Source organism: Clavelina lepadiformis, chromosome 9 (assembly GCF_947623445.1).
Source record: "Clavelina lepadiformis chromosome 9, kaClaLepa1.1, whole genome shotgun sequence".
Classification (NCBI taxonomy): domain Eukaryota; kingdom Metazoa; phylum Chordata; class Ascidiacea; order Aplousobranchia; family Clavelinidae; genus Clavelina; species Clavelina lepadiformis.
In genome coordinates this window covers 4,064,206-4,084,033 of record NC_135248.1, presented here as the reverse complement: position 1 = coordinate 4,084,033, position 19,828 = coordinate 4,064,206, and the positions used below count along the sequence as shown (strand labels likewise).

Sequence of the window (19,828 nt, the reverse complement as noted above, 5' to 3'; positions counted from 1 at the left end):
ATTTCGGAGCGCCATTGCCAAACGAAAGCTAACTAAAAATGATAAATAATGATGAAAATATTTAAAACGGTTAATCGCTTATTAAATTGGATTAATCAGGTTTTTAATACAAACCAATGAAATTATTGTGTTTTGTCATAAAACGGGCGGCATAATCTGTGCATTGTATGGAGGAAACTCAGTAAAAGATGCAGCGAAAGTAAACGCGACTGCCGAAAACAAAGGCAGAAATTCAAACTGTATCAAGAACTCAGACCTAAAACTGCACTACTTTTTTTTCAAGAAACTTTTATCAGTTCCGGTACTCGCTACATTTCAAGGTTTTCAGAAGTATGTTTATCAGAAGCTCATTCTAATTAAACCTTAGCGCCAAATTTAGCGTTCACTGTTCTGTTCCATCTGCAAATGTCTAATAAAGTTTAGATAATTGCCGAACCCGAATGCTCGACATGAACGTCACCGTTTAAAAATGTTCTCACAAACCCGAGCTTTGCTTTTCGTTTTGCCCGAACGTTTTTTTGCGACCATAAAACAAAAACTAATAATTATTCCAATATGTGTCTGTTACGTGTTTTGTGCTCGTTTGACGTGTTTGTGCCTTGCGTTTCTGCCTTCGGCCGGAGGCGCTGATGTTTGTAATTGCGCCTTGCTAGTTGGCGAACGTGTCAGTTTACCGTTGCCTGAGCTGTGAGCAGACGTGCCTGTTTTTACCCTTTATTTTATCAAATACAATTCTACAGTTTAACTGCAGGTCTATTCGAACCAGCATAAGAAAAGGCCGGTAACATTTGGCGAGCACGGCAGGACCTGCAGTTAAAAAACGTGAATGAAGAAGGTGACCGAGTTTTATCCGCGATGAATTTTTTTTGCTCTCCTCCGAAGTTTGAACTTGGAGAAAGTTTTATCTCGTTTTTATCAACGTTTGAATGTTTCTGCGATAGTGTGGACGCAACAGCAGCTGCTCGAAAACATGCTTTTATGGTGAGTTTACCGGAAGATGTTAAGCTGGAAATGATATGCAACGGTGCACAGTTAGGCACCATGAACTATGAAGAACTAAAGTCCAAAGCTGAGGAAGTTGCTTGTTGCTCGCTTCGATGTAACAAGGCTAAACAGCAGCTTATACAAAGAACCCAAGCCCTCGGTGAAACGAATCGAAGTTACGTCAACGCCCTTGTCAATTTGGGAGCAATTGCATACCCGAAACCGGAAGATGAAGGTACGAAGAATGACGTCTTGTATAACGCTTTAATAGCTGGACTGCGTAACAAGCATGAAGCAGAAAGGCTGGTCACGTGCAACATGGAGGTACAGTGTCCAAAGTTTTTAGATGCTGTCAAAAAGCTATTAATTATGGAACCAGATCATGTGCAACAACACGTTTCCAAAATACAGCCAATGGAGCAGGTCCCATCAGCTTACGAGGAAATGAAACAAATGATCCAGGATCTGCGGCAGGAAGTTGACACCTTGCGTGAATCACTATCGGATATATCGCGGAGGTCTCGTCTTAACCACAATCATCCCTTTCGGGAATCACGCACGTGTTTTGCATGCGGGGAAAGAGGACACATCAGTCGATATTGTCTTCAGCGCAACCGCCAACGGGGCGGGCACAGGTGTCCGCCCCTGAATCCATCACCACAGCCAGAACGAGAATTGGTCACTTACAAGATACATCGCTCTGGATCAAAGCACTCCAATGCTGACGCACTTAGTAGAAGGCCACAGAGCAGCAGAACAAGTGATTCTAATGGCGTCGAAGTGAATCCTGAGAGGTATCCGTTTGAAGTTGAAGAAAACTTTGAAACCTGTAAGACCTCGACGGAAAGTGTTTTAAGTATTGATCTTCGTGAGGGTTTCGGTTGGACTCCTGATCAAATTTCACAAGCTCCTTCTAAAACACCAAGAGCGCCCTTGGTACCTTCCGATGAGTTGGAGCCGATGCAAAGAATAGAGATTGACGTCCTTGGAGGACTTCCTGTGACACATTCAGGAAATCGTTACATACTGGTAGCCACTGATATGTACACTAAATATATGCAGGCTTGGTCTATGCCATCACAGACAGCCCAAGAAACAGCATTTGTTCTCTATCATAACTGGATGACGATTCATGGTGTTCCGGAGCGGATTCACAGCGACTGAGGAGGAAACTTTGAGAGCCAGTTGTTTAAAGAGCTTATTGATCTTCTCGGCTGCAAGAAGTCAAGAACTACAGCACACCACCCTTCTGGGAACGGAGCGGTTGAAAGGGCCAACAGAACCATCCTTTCCATCATGAAGAATTATGTCCAGCGCGATCCACTATCCTGGGATAAATCTCTCTCCTCAATTTGTGCGACCTATAACGCCAGTCGACACGAAGAGACAGGTGTTTCTCCACATTTCCTTCTGACTGGACGAGAATTGAGATTACCAGCAGATTTGATGACTGGACAGCCTTCAAGTCGTCCATCATCATCGGCAATGTTCGATTTACAAGACCGTATGCGACTTGTCCACGAAGTCGTGAAAACGAGACTCGACCAACGTCGGCAATCCATGAAAGAACGTTACGACAAGTCAGTATCGAGACAAGCTGAGTTTCAAGTAGGAGATAAGGTCATGCTGCGAAACACTGTCATATCAAAAGATGAAAAGCGAAAGTTTCACCTCCCTTATTCAGGCCCCTACGAAGTTGTTGAGACTTTTCCGCCGGTAAATTATCTGATTCGCAACCACGAACGTACGTTAAGAGTACATTTTAACAGGCTAAAGCTAAGCAGAGGAGACCATCATACAGGGATGCCTTCCTATAATCAAGCTAGTTGCCCAAACGATGTCCCCCAGCAACTAGACATGCCCTTGACTGGAGCTTACTTTTTTAATAGGCCTAACCGATCAAATGTAAATCGTCACGAGAGTAACAATTTTAATAACGTTTGCAACTCCCGAAATAACGGTCGACTTCGCCGAAGCCCACGTCGCACTATTCGTTACCCAGACGTCGAAACGTATTAATTGTTTATTGTGTGATGCTTGATGCTATGTTGTTGACTACTTTCCTATGATTTGTGTTTTATATACCACAGTTTCACATATACCAAGTATGATGGTATTTTATTTCGGATCCGTTATATATCGTCTATTTTAGCTATCAATCTCACGTTTTTATACCTTTTGTTGTGTTATTGGCATGAAGCATTATTTGTAACCCACCTTTATTGTGTTTGTACTATTGTTTTGGTATAGTCAAAAAATGTTTGAATTTCTTTTATAACAAGTTATTTAAAATTTTGCTGTGGTTTTCAATGTAATGTTTGTATTTATATTATTTACATAGAAATGCTTTACCTTGATTTCCGTTTGTTTTTATTGGTGTGATAATCATAATTTTTTCGCTACTGCACCGTTTTGCTGTGTTTGAGGAATCGTTTTTGTAAAGTTTTTTTTTTGTGGCCCACTGTGGCATACGTGGTCGACAATTTTCTTCAAGATTAACACATTATCTGGGTAACAGAAGTCTAGAGGTTGCTTCGTGATTATATTGCAATTTGTCGTTTTATTTTCCATATATTAGCTTGTGGCCAGTTTTGTTAATGTCGAGGAGAAATTTATTGGAGGGGGAGGAGTGTTACGTGTTTTGTGCTCGTTTGACGTGTTTGTGCCTTGCGTTTCTGCCTTCGGCCGGAGGCGCTGATGTTTGTAATTGCGCCTTGCTAGTTGGCGAACGTGTCAGTTTACCGTTGCCTGAGCTGTGAGCAGACGTGCCTGTTTTTACCCTTTATTTTATCAAATACAATTCTACAGTTTAACTGCAGGTCTATTCGAACCAGCATAAGAAAAGGCCGGTAACATGTCTAACAAATTTGACAACACGCCACGAAATATTTAGATGTTTAAGCACTTTTAAATGGTCTCGTTGTAATTTACCGTTTTGTTATGTGATTCTTTGTTATATATTAAGTTTAACTTGTTTTCACGTTTTGTGGTTTGTATTTTTCTGTACCTTTGTTTTACAATGTTGCTGATGTTTTGCGTTCCTTACATGTAGCATTGTGAAGAAGTTTTGTTTGATTACATTTGTTACTCGCGCCTTTTAATTACGTCGCCAGCTTCCCTCTCCTCGCTCCCCTACTAATTGTTGAATTCTTGCCGTGTTCCTGATACATACATTTAGCTATGTAATGGCAGTTCGGTTTTGAGTGTTGAGTCGCGAGGAGATTTTTAAAGAGTAATACTGTGAGTGTTCGTCATAAGTTAACGCCCTTTTTGTGAATTGTTTTTAAATACATCAAGTTCAAAAAAATAGTACATAGCCTTAATACGTCACGCATATATAGGCGGAATTTTTCTGTTTTACTGTTTATTTATTGTTTTTTTCATTACAAAAAGTAAACGCAAGTAAGTTTTGTAAGTTTATGATCTTGTAAAATTCCTTTGTGAATTTTACAAGAATACGTATACCGTGGGTATACGCTTTGATCGTAGCCAACAGTAACCGATGAAGTTCTTCTGCCTTCACAAATCAGTTTCTTTCTTTGTTTTATGATGACGTACATAGGTTACGGGCTGGTACGAGCTCAACTAAGATCTCCATGATTTTTTTGGACGTCCTACGTAGGGCTTTAAAAAAATGTTTAGGCCAATCAGAAGACAGCATGGTTGGTGTTGTTTTCCAATCTGGAAATTATCCTTGCCGTTGGCGTGCTTCAATGTTCCTCGTTGCCTGCAGATTTAGGCTTACAATTGGCATGAAAGTAGGTAAAATTAGGTTTTTTAGGCCAAAAATTGTAATGTCAATTTTACATCTCTTTTAAAAAGTTTGATTTGAATTGAAAAAAGTTGATCAAAGATTTTATTGCATTTTTTGGTGTTTGACGCATCCCGAAAGTCGCAAGGAATGAGGTCAACTATGTCTTGACCTGGCTTAAGCTGTGTCGTGGCCACTACAGAGACAAAAATTTCACATACAGCAGGATTCACGTTACACAAACTACCGATAAAGTACCGAACTACTTTATTGAAACAGTACTGAATACCGATTCCGTTGGTACATTTTTTGCCAAGTACCGGTACCTTTTTAGTACCGACTGTCGACCCCTGGGTGTTGGGTATACGTAAGATAAATAATTTAATTAGTTTCAGGTGGAGTTTATGTTTGGTTTAGTTAGAACTTTAGATCATGTAGGACAAGGCGGCAAACTCGTCTTATCTAGATTTTGACTATTCATTTTGAAAACTTGCGATTTGCGTTGTACTTATAGTTGTTGCATCTTACTTAAAGATGAGATGGTATAAAATCACGCTTTTTAATGTTTATTTTAGATGTAATGTGTGTTATTTTGCTTTTCTTAAACCAGCATAGTGACAGCTGAAGGAAACTACATTGATGTAGAGGATGTATGGCAAAATAATATTTTGTGACCTAAGCTACTTTTGTTTGATTCTGTCACAAACGATTGCTGCTTGACGCTTTACGCCTCATTGCCTTTGACTGCAACTCCAATTGGTGGCCTAAAATAAATCACCCGTGTCGCGTTTGCAATACTTCCGGCCACGACATGCAGGCTCGAAGTGAGGATCCAGCTATTTGGAAGGGTTTTATGGTTTGTGTTTGTTGAAATTTTTCGCAAGTATTTTATTGTGACCAGCAATTAAGTCCAGTGGTGAATTGTGGTTTTATTAATATTGTAGACCGGTTTTAACTACAAACAAAACAACGGCGTTTTTATTGAATAAAGTTGGACTACTCTGAGTGGGGCCGTCAAAGTGGTAAGAATGAGTGCAATGTCAGAGTGCTGGGTATGTTGTAACCTGTATTTTGCTTTTGGATGGCGCTCAATGCGTGGCCGCCACTATCACAAGACCTGATTCAAATTACGTTCAATCGGTGCAAAGGTGAACTCGAGTCAAGCATCAACTTATAATTTCAGCAACAGTAACTTTATAAATAATTTCTAGAATTAAGCTGACCCGTTATGGAAGGGCATTCTGTTGGTAGACTTTTGTTATTACCATACTACGACCCATATCGGTGTCTAACCATTTTTATCGCAGTTTCATATGTTTTTAGGAGGTTTAAAACCATTGTAAGGCAGCAGTTAAATTTACAAGTTTGAAATTGAACGTTTTTAATTGAGCTGGCAGATTTGAACGTCGGAAAAAGGCTAATACTCTTACCATGTTTCTAAGCTTTTAACAAATTGCTTTGCTTTCTGTTAGAAATATTCAACCAAAATGTGGCAGTAGATCCACCTTGAACTAATTCTGAAAAATGGAAACAAATGTACTTAAACTTTTTCTGGCGCTTTCATTCGGTTTGAATGTCACATTTTTTTACAACTTCGTGATGTTTCCATATTGTTCTGAGAAAAGGTTTGTTGTCCTAATTGCACATTGCATAAATATCAGTATTGGGTTGTTTTATTGTATGTATTCATGTATTTAAATCTGTCTATTTTGAATAGTCCACAAGCAAGTCTCTCCAAAAGCCAGGATCGGGGCATAAAATTGCAAGCACCTTCGCCAATGAAAATCAACAAAGAACAACGTAAAGGTGCTTTATGCAAATATAATATCTACTGTTAAGACGCGCAAATCAGAGAGGAAACCGGGCCGATGGTTTGGCCCGAACCCGAACGTTTAAGTCCAAACGGACATTTACTTTTTCTACCTGATTTAGGCCTGACAAAGTTAAATTTACCTAAAGAGTCAAAAATGTGGTTTAAAATGAAACAAAGTTTACATGTTTTCTGGAAACGTGGCGCTTTCTTCTCAGTCGTATAGAGTTTCCTCAACTTCCACTGTAAACTCACAACATGTAACTTCTTCTTGAACTCCTTATTTGTAATTTTATCCTTCCGCGTTATTCCTGAGGAAAAATTATTCCTTTCTTCCGTCTAACGATAACCCTTCTACCTTCTACAACCACATCACCATCTTCTTGTACTCTAGAAGCCAAGTACTTAAACGTTGGTACCACCACTTCTAGCGGTTTGAATTCTTCTTAAAAGTGTTAAACTCGGTCGATAGCGCCCAGATATTTAAGAAAAAAATGTGTGTTAAGTTTCAGAATTTCCATTTGGACTTTTGAAAAGACCACAATTTAGCTAATATACTAAATGCTAACATTTATAGCTAATACTTGACTAATGTAGCTGCTGATGTAGGCCTATAAGCCTAACGGTAATCTACGTACTCATTACCAAAATGTATTTCGTACAACTTCTTCAGCTAATATAACTAATGGACTGATACTACAATGTAGCTAGTAAGTAGGCCTACCAGAATGTTGTAAGTTAAAAAATGTTTCAAGTATACCAAAATTTCAAAGCTGTTGTAAATAATGTAGTTAATAATAATTAATGCACCTAATGTAGTTAAGCTACAAAAATGACACAATTATTGTTAGCTGCATTTGCTGCATTAGTTGCATTGCCAACATTTTAGTATACACCGGAGCCGTTTTACATGTAGGTCTAATGCGTACCTACGTTTTGTTTCTTTCACTTTGCCACTCATAGCGTAGGGATATTTCTATAAAAAATCCAGCGGATACATGGGAAAAATAACGTTCAGAATTCATGTTGTAAATCCTTCGTAATCCCTTGATTTGTCACGATGTCCCCCAATTTCGCAGGTCGTGCGACTGTTTATTACCTATTGTATTGTAGGATTTTATCTTTGCATTATTTTATTCCTTGTTAGCCGATCAAAAATATTTCTTTCTTCAGATCAATGTTTACTTCGAAAAAGAAACTTAATTAGAGGAGCTTATTCGGAGGCACTACAAGTAAGAGAGTTTGTGAGGAAATATTTTCGTAAAGATTTGAATTTGACGACAAAATCTGCCTTGCAAAAAGATTATTCTAAAAATTATCTTCCATTCAGGTAATTAGAAAGTATTGAAGTACTTTGTCTCAAAACCTTTTCACAAAAATACCTTTTAATAATAGTTTAACCATATGTAGCGACATCGTACGAAAACTTAAGTTTCTCGTTGATGACATCCATCGTGAATCTCGCAATGACTTGACAATTCTTGGAGATCAAGTTCAAGAAAGGATTCGCAAATTGCAGGTGACCTTATAATGCCATACCGGACAAACAGTAGCCTAATGCTTAAGTCAAGCTAAAGCGCGGACTTTTGTTTGGGTAGAATCCAAGCGACTGTAAAACGGCTAAAAAGTTAATTTGCAAGTTTCCCCATTGTGGTTTCGGATGTCAGCTTCACTACATCGGCAAATGCTTGCTAGTTGCGCTGGGCACAAATCGTTTAATGTTGGTGAAATATAAAAGTGTACACTACAAAGGATTTGAAAAAGTTTTTTTTCCGTTAACTGATGCTTGTTCAATGGAAGAATTGCCCAAGCACGCTGTGGAATGGAATGGAGGTATGATGCCCAAATAAACGACCATTTTGCGTAATCTGCAAACTAAGATGATTGTTTTCTTATTTATATTTAAACAGTCTGAAGCAACGAATTGGCAATATGAAGCCTAATAAAATTTAGTTTAACCTGATATACGTATGCTAAGGTGCTACATGTTAACTGCTTTAACAGTAAAACAATCAAAGGTCGAAATTCGATTAAATTAACTCGGTCCAGTTTCATTTATCTAATTATTTGCGTTTAGATATAAACATGTGACTTAGTTTTTGAAACACTTAAAACAATTTTTGACATTTAGAATTGCTGACAAATTATCACAACATTCCTGTGGTTAGCTTAAGCTACCACAAGAGGTATCCTCACACTCGTTTTAAAGCGTTTGCGATTCCACATAATTTGGAAGGTAAATTGCTTTCAATTTTTAATAGAGCTGTTTCAAAAAGCTTTTGTTGGTGGCGTCACAAGTATATTTTTATTGTGCTATATTAATTAGACATCAAAATGCATCAGTTGACTTTGTTTTTGGGTTTGTTTGTTTGTTTTGGTATTATTAAGAAAAAATCAAAGTTCTTCACGACGACCCCAATTCGTGGTGGATTGGACAAATAATGCGCTACATTTTTAGACCTAAGCCTTGGGTCACGGACAAAGTGCAGCAAATTAAAAGAAAACTAAATCTTACTCGTCCTTACGTCAGGTAGCGTACTTTCAAATATGTCTCAACTGTAAACCAAGTACTTTTTCGTTTTACTTTCTACGATATATGATGTTTCGTCACCATTAAACATAACATTTAACCAGCAGCCAATTTGAGGAAAATTTTTTATTAACTTTGATGCTGTAATGTCTTCCCTGCAGTATTCACGTTCGAAGAACAGACAAACTACATTGCGAGGCGAGATATTTTAACATTGAGGAATATATGGTTAGTGAAGTCCTTTTTTCCTTTTTTGATTACTGTGAATACAACTTGCTTTTTGGTTTTGACAAAGAGTTAATCATTTTTGTTTGCTAATGACTTGAAGCCAAATGTTTTTGTTGGCTGCTGTAACTATTTGAAAACAAATTATTGCAGCAACACGTTGTCAACTGGTACGAACGAGACGAAGAACACCCTCGCAGTTACACGAGAAAAGTGTATGTTGCGAGCGACGATCTGGCGAATGTAATACCGGATGCTCGTAGCAAGTAAATAGGCCCACACAAATAATTGGCCTAATGTCGTCATTGTGCTTTGCTTCAGCACTTTACACGTTTGACCAACAAGTCTAAATTGTAATAGGTACCCTGATTACGAATTTTTGTATCATGCTGCCCATGAAGACAAGCCTTTAAAAAGTATGACACAAATCGTTCAAGATCGCGAAGAAGAGGCCGAACTTATTTCATTAGTTTGTGACTTAATGATTTTATCACAAAGTGACTATTTCGTCGGAACATACAGTTCTAATGTAAGTTCTTGGCAGCCTAATTTGCTGCGTTTGTCTTTCACAAAACTTTGTGGAATACCTTTTTTAACCCTTTATAAGTTGTTAGCAAATGAGTTCGTGAGGTTTTACGAGAATGTTTGTTTGAAAGTCCATTTGGTTTATCAGTCTTTTCTTTTTCGGTTACAGATCGGCCGTCTTGTTACGCAGCTCATGCATTCGTCAGGTGATGCTACTTTTAGGTCACGCTCCATTGATTATCGAATGTTTTATTACGCGGGACTTCCCTTAACGTATCGGGCAATTGAAAATTTTTCTGGTGAAAAGGAGGATCTTTTTTTCTCGGCTGGAGAGATGATTGTCCTTAACGCCATGAAAGAATGTCCCTTGTACAAAGGGATAGGTAGAAACGAAGCTGGCAGTCACGGCAGCTTCCCCATGCACAAGGTTGAAAAAATATTCACAACTGCGCAATATCTAGCGTTAAATGACACATTCTAAAGAGCGTGTTTTGGTTTCTTTTTGTGTAAATGACATTCACTCTAACGTTGGCCACGTAATTGCATCCACACTAGATTAAACCAATACGAGATTGCACCCACACGGAATCAAAAGCGGTTTTAGTGCTAGGGAGCCGAGGTACTTGTTTCTTGCAGACCCAATGCCCGAACGTGTGCAATTACTTGCGGGTATAATTCCTCGTGGGTGCAATCACTATGGAACCCACACGAACAGTGATAGCGCCTACACGGAACGTATGTTTTATCTTGGCATTCTTGCAATTCTCTACAGCAGTGGTTCTTTACCTTTCCAATCCCATGTACTCTTATGCTTAAACATATTGGCGTCTGCGCAACCTATGAAACAGGTGCGTATGATGAAAAAGCAAACGCTTTTGTAGAGTATTGTGATTAATTAAGAGAAATGATTATGAAAACACAACACAAATGTTTTGCGAAAATCACAACACTTTGCTCGAAGAAACAAAACACAAATGGTTATATAATGAGACTTCTGTTGTGTTTTTAAGGGTTAATATTGCTGGAAACAATTCTCACGCCATTTGCAACTACAACTAATTATAGGGTGTTTATGGTAAATAGTTTTAGTACAGTGGGATTCGGTTAATGCAACCGTTTTTAAGTACTGTTTTTACTTGGTTGTAAGCCGCCCTAGTTTAAAATGTACGTAATTTAGTGCCAAAAATTAATATAAGCTGCTTTTGATTGTAAGTTGCGCAGTATGTGTAGTAATTGAGTTGAAACTAAAATACGGTAAACCATTTTAGATCATTAGCGTCTATTACAGAAAACTAGAACTGTGTTATTTAAATTCCAATAAAAATCAGGATCCGGTTTAAATAACCTTAATGATAACTTATCACAACGTTGTTGAATCTGAATCGTCATATAGAATGTGATCAGCCATTCTCTTCATATAAAAGGCTAAAGCTGAATTGCTAAATTAAAAGAGCGCTAAATTAAAAGAACGAATGAAGATTTGACTGTTTAACGGAAAAATCAAATGATTATACAGGTAGGAATGAAAACAGCTTTAAGATTTTGTTTGTTTGTTTTGTTTTGTTTATGGAAATAGACATTTATTCGAACACAATCCGCCGCTTCTATTCTTTTCTAAATGCATTTTTTGAAAGCGGCTTCTAATTACAGACGCCTATACTGTTTTACTATAATGAATTTATTTGGAAAGTGTACCGGGTGCACTAAACATACTGTTGCTGTTAATCCTGATGATCAGTAGATATACGCTCACTTCTTCGAGTCTATATGCAGTTGGTTATTTTGTCAAATTTCAATGAGTCGAATTTGCATGTCATAAAATGTTCAATCAACTTAGCAATGTAGGATGGTAAATCAAGAATTCTATTTCCATTGTTTGCGGATTCGTAACAACTTTACAGACGTAGTCGATGCAATGACTTGTTAAGTGTTTAAAAAAAGTCGTTTTGCGAAGGTTTTCCAGAATTACAAAGCTATGTTTTTAATGACTGGTCACACATATGTGTAATGGAGCCTCCATTTAATTGATTTTCTGCAGTTCAGAAGTCCCAATTTAAACCCCCCATTGCTTTCATGTTTGATTCTTTTTGCTTCTAACTATAAAGCACAACGATTTTTTAACACAAAGCCCAATAATAGTTACGATAAATTCCCACCCCAGTTTGTACAAGTTTCCGTTTCGAATCCCTGCCCCAGCGCTGACGTAAACCGACAAAACTCCCAATGTCGTAGCGTGCGACAGAAGTCAATAAAGTAGAAACTTACCCACATTCTTATAAAAGTATTTTAAGAGTCATGCCCACTAGTAAGGTCAAAAGGTAAATATCTACCTGGTGGTTGTGTAGCTCACCGTGGCGCCGAAAAAACCTCAGCAAACAACAAACCAAAGGCCCCCGGTTCAAAGTCCGAAGCCTGCAAATTCAGTCCTAACTTGGAGCGCAAATAACTTCATTAGACATTTTCTCATCGATTTGAACAGTAGGCTTTCTTTAAAAAACTAACTTGATGGTTATATATCTTTTTAACTTTATTGGTGGATACCGTTGCATAGCCTGAGCAGAGCTACAGAGTTTTGAGCTTCCACATATTTGTGAACGCACTTACCCTATTCGGTTACAACACCAACATGTTTTGATAGGATCTTCGCGATGTTTCGCAGCGGTGTAAGATTTCAATGAAACCAAAGAAAGCGAATAATGACTCCGTTACAAATCAATGATCAGTGCGACAGATAGCCAGGATAAATAAAATAAATGACTTGTTTTAATTTTAAGTAAGGCCTGTCGTAAGCAGGTAGGCTTGTATGTTTATTGATGAGTTTAAGTGTTTTGATAAAATTGCTGGACGTCCTTTACTAATGTACCGTGGCTTTCCATGTACGGTACGAGTCCGTATTTTAAATTTTTTGTTTCAAAGTTGACGCCTTTTATGTCTAATCATCAGGTAGAATTCAAGAAAGTGAATTTTTTGGTAGGTTTCAGAGCGTCTAATTAATTTAGATAAATATTTCATTTGTGCGGCCTTACACTTTTTCTAGTTTAGCTTCTCTGTCTATATCTGCATTTTTCCAAGCCCACTAGCTTTGTAGCCACGAGAATTCCATGATGTAATGACGCGGTTGAAGTAAGTTCAGCTTTATCTGGAAAATAACGATACTTTATCAGCTAATTTATTTAGTTTTACCTGAATGTCAGTTGTTTTCCAATCACAAATAAACAATTTATAAAAGTGCAGTTACCCAAAAACATAATGTAAACGCCTAAATTTACAAGATGTGTCAGCGACTGTCGACAAGTTCTTCTTTTATATAGCCCTAATTTTTTGGCTTAGAAGGGCATTTGTTAAAATCGAACTGAAGCTGTGATGAAAACAATCCCGAAATTGTTGTTGGTGGTTTCATTGTGTGTGAATATCATGTTCATATACAACTACGTTAAACAATACAATAGGCCTACATCAGTAAGAAGAATTTTAGTCTTTCCAACTTCTACAAATAACTCAAAAACGAGGTTTGTTATTTGTATTGCACTGTATCTACCAAGAATATGCGCTTCTTGGAACATTCTATAAATATATTTTAACATTCTATATTCTAAGATCACTCTGCATGTCTTGTTTTTTTTATGGCAGGCCCGTTAAGGCAACATTCAGTGAAAGACAAAATAAAGGTAATATTCTCATCGAGTTGCTCTTATTCCACCAACCAGCTTACATGATGGTTAACCCACTGAATAGACTGGCCAATAACAGCTTCAGTTGAATAAGCCTATAACTATAACGCTATGTCAAATTACTGTTGTTGAATAGAACACTTGCTACATCGTATCACATTCGTCTCAATCGGATTTATAGTCTTTACAAATTACATGAGATGAATTTTTGCCAAACGTTCTGTTCTTTTGTCAGATCAATTCACCTTTCAAGGGGCAAGAAGTTTAATTGTGGGAGCTTATTCAGAAGCATTGCAAGTGAAAGAGTTTGCGAGGAAATATTTCAGCAAAGATTTAGACTTGACAACAAAATCTGCCCTCGAAGAAGATTATTCTAGAAACTATCTTCCATTCAAGTAACGATCGTTGAAGCAATGTTTTTTTAGTTCAGTTTTTCATGTTCAAATCCGCAATGGCATTTGTGGATTATTATATAGAGATCTCACGCGAAAAATCCAAGCTCTTGTTGATGCCATTTATAGCCAATACCATGATAACCTGACGATTCTTGGAGATCTAGTTCAAAAAAGGATTCAAAAATTGCAGGTAAATTTATGATGATGCTATAGGCTACAGCACAAAGAATTATGTAAACCGGTTTGCAGTTGATTACAGCAGTTTCCTGGTGACCAATTCAAAATGTAAAGCTAATTATCAATTAGTTGGCTACTTTAAGTTATTGATTGAAAAGGAATTACTGTACCGGGGTACATTTTTACTACCGATGTCGGTACCAAATATCTGTATCGAAATATTTTATCGAGACATTTTATTCGGTTCCGATACTAAAGTGATTATTTCAAGATTTTGAGAAGAATATGGTTTTTAAAAGTCGTATTAATCCAAACAAAAAGTCATCATAAAATCAAAAGTATTAATTAAAACTTTAATTTAATTTAATTAATTTTTGCGTTTGTTATTGTTTTTCATTTTACTAAAACAGTATCTAACAAAGACGCAAAGAGTGAGTTCACATAATTTGCGAACTTCAGTAGCGTTTATCGTGGCCGTAATAGCCCAGCAGAAAAACTACACTTGCAACGGGATCAGCTGTACAAAAAATGCCGTTAGAGAGTACCGACAAAGACAAAGTACCCAACCGCTTTTTCGAAATAGTACCGAATACCGGAACCGTCAGTATAATTTTTGCCAAGTACCAGCGCCGACGATACTTTAAAAGTACCGACTACTCAACGAGAGCCAAGGGACTTGTTTAGTTAGCTATTCGCAGTTTAAGTCTGTTACTTGGTAAAGAGCTTATAGTTGTAAAAATCATTATTCAAAATAAATTAATAATATTAACAATATTATTAACAAAAGCAATAACTTTGAATAAGTCCAAACAAATGCAATTAAATTTGAAAGTTCATACGAAGTAAAATAAACTCACATAAATTCAAAAAATTCTTACAAGGTTTACAAAAGAAGTGTGCTTTCGTGTCAAATAATTTGTTTGTACAAAAATATTTAAATTCAATTAATTTTTTTTATTTTGTGTGAATATATTTAAATTTAAAATGTATGACTTTCTATGAATTCATGTTGACTTTTTTTAAATTTGTATAAACGGTTTTAGGTTTGTATCAATTTATTCAAAACTACAGTACTTAGTAGTACAATCTACTTACTTCACGCAGATATAATTTAAAACAGACAAATGAGCTGCTTTTTGTTTGGATAGAATCCAAGCGATTGTAAAACGGCTAAAAAGTTGATTTGCAAGTTTCCTCGTTGCGGTTTGGGATGTCAGTTCCACCACATCGGCAATTGCTTGTTAGTTGCGTTGGGCACCAATCGTGTAAGGCTGGTGAATAATAAGAATGTGCACTACAAGGGAATTGAGAAAGTTTTTCTTCCTCTAAGTAAAACTTGTTCCAGTGAAGATATATCAATGAAGGTGGTGGAATTGTTAGGTGGTAGACCTAGGCCTAAAACCAATATTAAACGTATATTTTTTTCTATGTTTTCCAATATCTAACCATCCGTCCTCCTTGTCGTGTATTTTAAACTGATCTGTTCCTTTATTCCTGGGCCTCTGTCAGGATGAAGGAAACATATTTTTAGGTAGGCTTATTTATCCTACAATTTGTGCATCGTAGAATCGCAGCTGAAATATGAAGACATTGCCGTAGTTAGTTTAGACGCGGGATCAGCTGAATATGAAACTTTATTCAAAGCTTTTACAAAGCTTTATTCAAATTCTTTATACATGTGAGAAATGTTATATATTATGAATAACATCCATTGTAGTGTCCACGTTCGAAGAACAGACAAACTTGTCGAAGAGGCAAGAAAATGTGAAATTGAAGTATATATGGTTAGCTTATTTCTAATTATTAGTTTATTTCCTGCTAATTAAACCATATATAAATATTGCTTTTTTGTTTTGATGTATTATTGCTTTTCGACACATCCACTTCTTAGTCTTCAAGAACATGTTTCTCGCACGCTATAATTCTTCGAAAACCAACTATTCCAGAAACATGTCATTGATTGGTATGACCGCCATGTGGGCAGCGTTGAGGGTGAAAGGGTCTATGTTGCAAGCGACGATCTGGCAAGTGTAATACCGGAAGCCCATAGCAAGTAAATCGCAACAATGGGTTGAAGTAAAGAGTTACAAGACCGTATAAGGATCCAGTTCTATATAATAGGGGATTATTACGTCACAATTTTGTTTTCATTTATTTGACCCAAAGCCATAAATTTTCTCACAGTACAGTAGTTTTGGTCTTCGGCTAACGATGTAAGCCAATTGAACTTCTTTTACTGTAGATACCCAAACTTCACATTTCTGTACCTTGCCGAAGATAAAAAGCCTCTGAAAGATATGACACAAACCGTTAAAGGGCGGGAAACTGAAGAAGAACTTGTTTCACTAGTTTGTGACTTAATGATTTTATCAAGAAGTGATTATTTTATCGGGACATACAGTTCTAATGTGAGAGTTTGTCAATTGGTTGTGGTGATCGACTGGCTGTGTATGAAAGATCTTTGAAGAAAATGCATTGAATGTGCTTTTAGACGCGAACAGATTTTTATTTTAATAGATTTGCTGGTGTCTTTTCTTTTACAGATCGGACGTCTTGTGGTGCAGCTCATGCATTCTGTCGATGATGCTACTTTCAAGACACGCTCTGTCGATCAGCAAATGTCTTTCCGACTTGGAATCCCTTTATACTACCGCTCAACCGAAGCTCATTTCGGCCAGGAAGGGGAGCTTTCATTTAACGCCGGAGAAAGAATTGTTCTTCAACCTTTTGTCGAATCTCCCGCGTACAAAGGGTTCGGAACAAACAGAGCCGGGCATTACGGTAGTTTTCCCATGTATAAGGTTGAAAAAATCTTGCCTCCAGTTCCATATCTTGCACTCAGTAACAAAGTTTGACTTTTGGTAATTGTGGAAACTGCATGCAACTGCATGATTTCTATATACAGTTATCTAAAGAATGAGCACCGATCTTTATCTTTATCATCTTTATTATTTCGGAGCGCCATTGCCAAACGAAAGCTAACTAAAAATGATAAATAATTAATTAATGATGAAAATATTTAAAACGGTTAATCGCTCATTAAATTGGATTAATCAGGTTTTTAATACAAACCAATGAAATTATTGTGTTTTCTCATAAAACGGGCGGCATAATCTGTGCATTGTATGGAGGAAACTCAGTAAAAGATGCAGCGAAAGTAAACGCGACTGCCGAAAACAAAGGCAGAAATTCAAACTGTATCAAGAACTCAGACCTAAAACTGCACTACTTTTTTTTCAAGAAACTTTTATCAGTTCCGGTACTCGCTACATTTCAAGGTTTTCAGAAGTATGTTTATCAGAAGCTCATTCTAATTAAACCTTAGCGCCAAATTTAGCGTTCACTGTTCTGTTCCAATTGCAAATGTCTAATAAAGTTTAGATAAGTGTCGAACCCGAATGCTCGACATGAACGTCACCGTTTAAAAATGTTCTCACAAACCCGAGCTTTGCTTTTCGTTTTGCCCGAAAGTTTTTTTGCGACCATAAAACAAAAACTAATAATTATTCCAATATGTGTCTAACAAATTTGACAACACGCCACCAAATATTTAGATGTTTAAGCACTTTTAAATGGTCTCGTTGTAATTTACCGTTTTGTTATGTGATTCTTTGTTATATATTAAGTTTAACTTGTTTTCACGTTTTGTGGTTTGTATTTTTTCTGTACCTTTATTTTACAATGTTGCTGATGTTTTGCGTTCCTTACATGTAGCATTGTGAAGAAGTTTTGTTTGATTACATTTGTTACTCGCGCCTTTTAATTACGTCGCCAGCTTCCCTCTCCTCGCTCCCCTACTAATTGTTGAATTCTTGCCGTGTTCCTGATACATACATTTAGCTATGTAATGGTAGTTCGGTTTTGAGTGTTGAGTCGCGAGGAGATTTTTAAAGAGTAATACTGTGAGTGTTCGTCATAAGTTAACGCCCTTTTTGTGAATTGTTTTTAAATACATCAAGTTCAAAAAAATAGTACATAGCCTTAATACGTCACGCATATATAGGCGGAATTTTTCTGTTTTACTGTTTATTTATTGTTTTTTTCATTACAAAAAGTAAACGCAAGTAAGTTTTGTAAGTTTATGATCTTGTAAAATTCCTTTGTGAATTTTACAAGAATACGTATACCGTGGGTATACGCTTTGATCGTAGCCAACAGTAACCGATGAAGTTCTTCTGCCTTCACAAATCAGTTTCTTTCTTTGTTTTATGATGACGTACATAGGTTATGGGCTGGCACGAGCTCAACTAAGATCTCCATGATTTTTTTGGACGTCCTACGTAGGGCTTTAAAAAAATGTTTAGGCCAATCAGAAGACAGCATGGTTGGTGTTGTTTTCTAACCTGGAAATTATCCTTGCAGTTGGCGTGCTTCAATGTTCCACGTTGCCTGCAGATTTAGGCTTACAATTGGCATGAAAGTAGGTAAAATTAGGTTTTTTAGGCCAAAAATTGTAATGTCGATTTTGCATGTCTTTTAAAAAGTTTGATTTGAATTGAAAAAAGTTGATCAAACAAAGATTTTATTGCATTTTTTGGTGTTTGACGCATCCCGAAAGTTGCAAGGAATGAGGTCAACTATGTCTTGACCTGGCTTAAGCTGTGTCGTTGCCACTACAGAGACAAAAATTTCACATAGAGCAGGATTAACGTTACACAAACTACCGATAAAGTACCAAACTACTTTTTTGAAACAGTACTGAATACCGATTCCGTTGGTACATTTTTTGCCAAGTACCGGTACCTTTTTAGTACCGACTGTCGACCCCTGGGTGTTGGGTATACGTAAGATAAATAACACTGGTCAACAAAAATTTTGTTGCATTTTTACCAACACTTGTTCTTACTTAATTTGGGGGCGCTGAATCCGAATCTGACCTTAGTTTTTTTCTGCAAGATCTAGATTTTTTGGAAATTGAGATTTTTTATTTTTTCTTTACTAAATTCAAATTTTCTGAAAAATTACATGATTTGTCAAATGACGTTCTTGCTTATAGTCGAATAACCAACCTTAAAACAAAAATAGGTTCCCAGAAATTATTGTGTTACCACTAGCATTTGTATTTACAGACAATTAAGCACCAAATGTTTGAAATAATGTAACAAAGAACATTTTTGCTGGTAAAATACATGTAATAAGCGAGTTTTTTTTGCAAAATGACATTGAAAAGAATGATGGCAATCCAATAACTTCTGCATTTGTACGCTTTTTGAGTTTGCTGCTTTAATTTTATCATATGACAAAGCAGGGAAAGTGTAAAGAAGATGATAAAAGGATTCATTGTCAGGATATAGAGCTTTAACAAACTGTGTCATGAGACCCAGTTTGATGTGCAGGGGCGGAAAAACAATTTTGTCTCTGCTTACGTTTGGGTTGTGTGTTACATTAGGCATGCCAGCTTGAAATGTTTCACGTAAGGGCCACTCCTTCTGTGTCCAATGTTTTTCACGTGCTCTGCTGTCCCACATGCATAGATAACATAGAAATTTAGTGTATCCTCTTTGCTGACCTAGCAGAAAACTAACCATTTTGAGGTTAACACAAATGATCCAGTTGTGCTCATGATATCTGAGCAAGTCCATAACAATTCTAATGTCATCATGCCGTTCCTTTAAGACAGTGGAGTGACCAACTGGAACAGCTTCATAAACATTTCCATTGTGTAAAAGGACACACTTGAGGCTGCGCTTGGAACTGTCCAAAAACAATCGCCATTGTTCTGGATCATACGAGGAGATACCCAGTTGTTCGAGAAGACCA

At 36.9% G+C, this 19,828-nt stretch overlaps 3 protein-coding genes across 11 annotated transcripts; all 3 read left to right on the top strand.

Annotated features, from left to right (window-relative positions):
* The first annotated feature begins 855 nt into the window (after nt 1-855).
* On the top strand, nt 856-4,379 carry LOC143470477 (uncharacterized). The gene is made up of 2 exons (XM_076968638.1): nt 856-1,219; nt 1,331-4,379. The coding sequence occupies exons 1-2, from the start codon at nt 856-858 to the stop codon at nt 2,146-2,148; spliced, it is 1,182 nt and encodes a 393-aa protein (XP_076824753.1). The 3' UTR covers nt 2,149-4,379.
* A 988-nt stretch (nt 4,380-5,367) lies between these two features.
* Nucleotides 5,368-11,723, top strand: LOC143471249 (alpha-(1,6)-fucosyltransferase-like). Its single transcript, XM_076969656.1, has 13 exons — nt 5,368-5,591; nt 5,680-5,757; nt 6,208-6,360; nt 6,453-6,541; nt 7,719-7,875; nt 7,956-8,064; nt 8,144-8,378; nt 8,677-8,781; nt 8,934-9,075; nt 9,237-9,303; nt 9,454-9,566; nt 9,661-9,829; nt 9,995-11,723. Exons 3-13 carry the CDS (start codon nt 6,260-6,262, stop codon nt 10,304-10,306), a joined length of 1,599 nt encoding a protein of 532 aa, XP_076825771.1. The 5' UTR covers nt 5,368-5,591; nt 5,680-5,757; nt 6,208-6,259; the 3' UTR covers nt 10,307-11,723.
* Nucleotides 11,724-12,098: 375 nt separating this feature from the next.
* On the top strand, nt 12,099-18,124 carry LOC143471124 (alpha-(1,6)-fucosyltransferase-like). Of its 9 annotated transcripts, none has more exons than XR_013119485.1 (7): nt 12,099-13,334; nt 13,456-13,493; nt 13,732-13,891; nt 13,973-14,081; nt 15,217-15,599; nt 15,786-15,852; nt 16,015-16,754. XR_013119485.1 is itself a non-coding variant. In XM_076969499.1 (6 exons), exons 1-5 carry the CDS (start codon nt 13,189-13,191, stop codon nt 15,834-15,836), a joined length of 504 nt encoding a protein of 167 aa, XP_076825614.1. In that variant the 5' UTR covers nt 12,104-13,188; the 3' UTR covers nt 15,837-15,852; nt 16,015-16,754. The 9 variants fall into 9 exon arrangements, 5 of the variants coding, with proteins under 5 accessions (XP_076825611.1, XP_076825614.1, XP_076825613.1 ...); XR_013119486.1 differs by lacking the exon at nt 15,217-15,599 and having other exon boundaries at nt 12,104-13,334; nt 16,015-16,121; nt 16,311-16,331; XR_013119484.1 differs by having other exon boundaries at nt 15,786-16,754.
* Nucleotides 18,125-19,828: the final 1,704 nt, after the last annotated feature.

Bases quoted from the DNA above. Each gene is read 5' to 3' on its own strand.
- LOC143470477 (XM_076968638.1), top strand. From the start codon at position 856: ATGAATTTTTTTTGCTCTCCTCCGAAGTTTGAACTTGGAGAAAGTTTT. The intron at 1,220-1,330 runs GTACGAAGAATG...CAAAGTTTTTAG, and splicing joins CCCGAAACCGGAAGATGAAG to ATGCTGTCAAAAAGCTATTA.
- LOC143471249 (XM_076969656.1), top strand. From the start codon at position 6,260: ATGGAAACAAATGTACTTAAACTTTTTCTGGCGCTTTCATTCGGTTTG. The intron at 9,304-9,453 runs GTTAGTGAAGTC...AAATTATTGCAG, and splicing joins TTAACATTGAGGAATATATG to CAACACGTTGTCAACTGGTA. The intron at 9,830-9,994 runs GTAAGTTCTTGG...TTTCGGTTACAG, and splicing joins TCGGAACATACAGTTCTAAT to ATCGGCCGTCTTGTTACGCA.
- LOC143471124 (XM_076969495.1), top strand. From the start codon at position 13,189: ATGAAAACAATCCCGAAATTGTTGTTGGTGGTTTCATTGTGTGTGAAT. The intron at 13,335-13,455 runs GTTTGTTATTTG...TTTTTATGGCAG, and splicing joins ACAAATAACTCAAAAACGAG to GCCCGTTAAGGCAACATTCA. The intron at 14,082-16,611 runs GTAAATTTATGA...TTTCTTTTACAG, and splicing joins AAAGGATTCAAAAATTGCAG to ATCGGACGTCTTGTGGTGCA.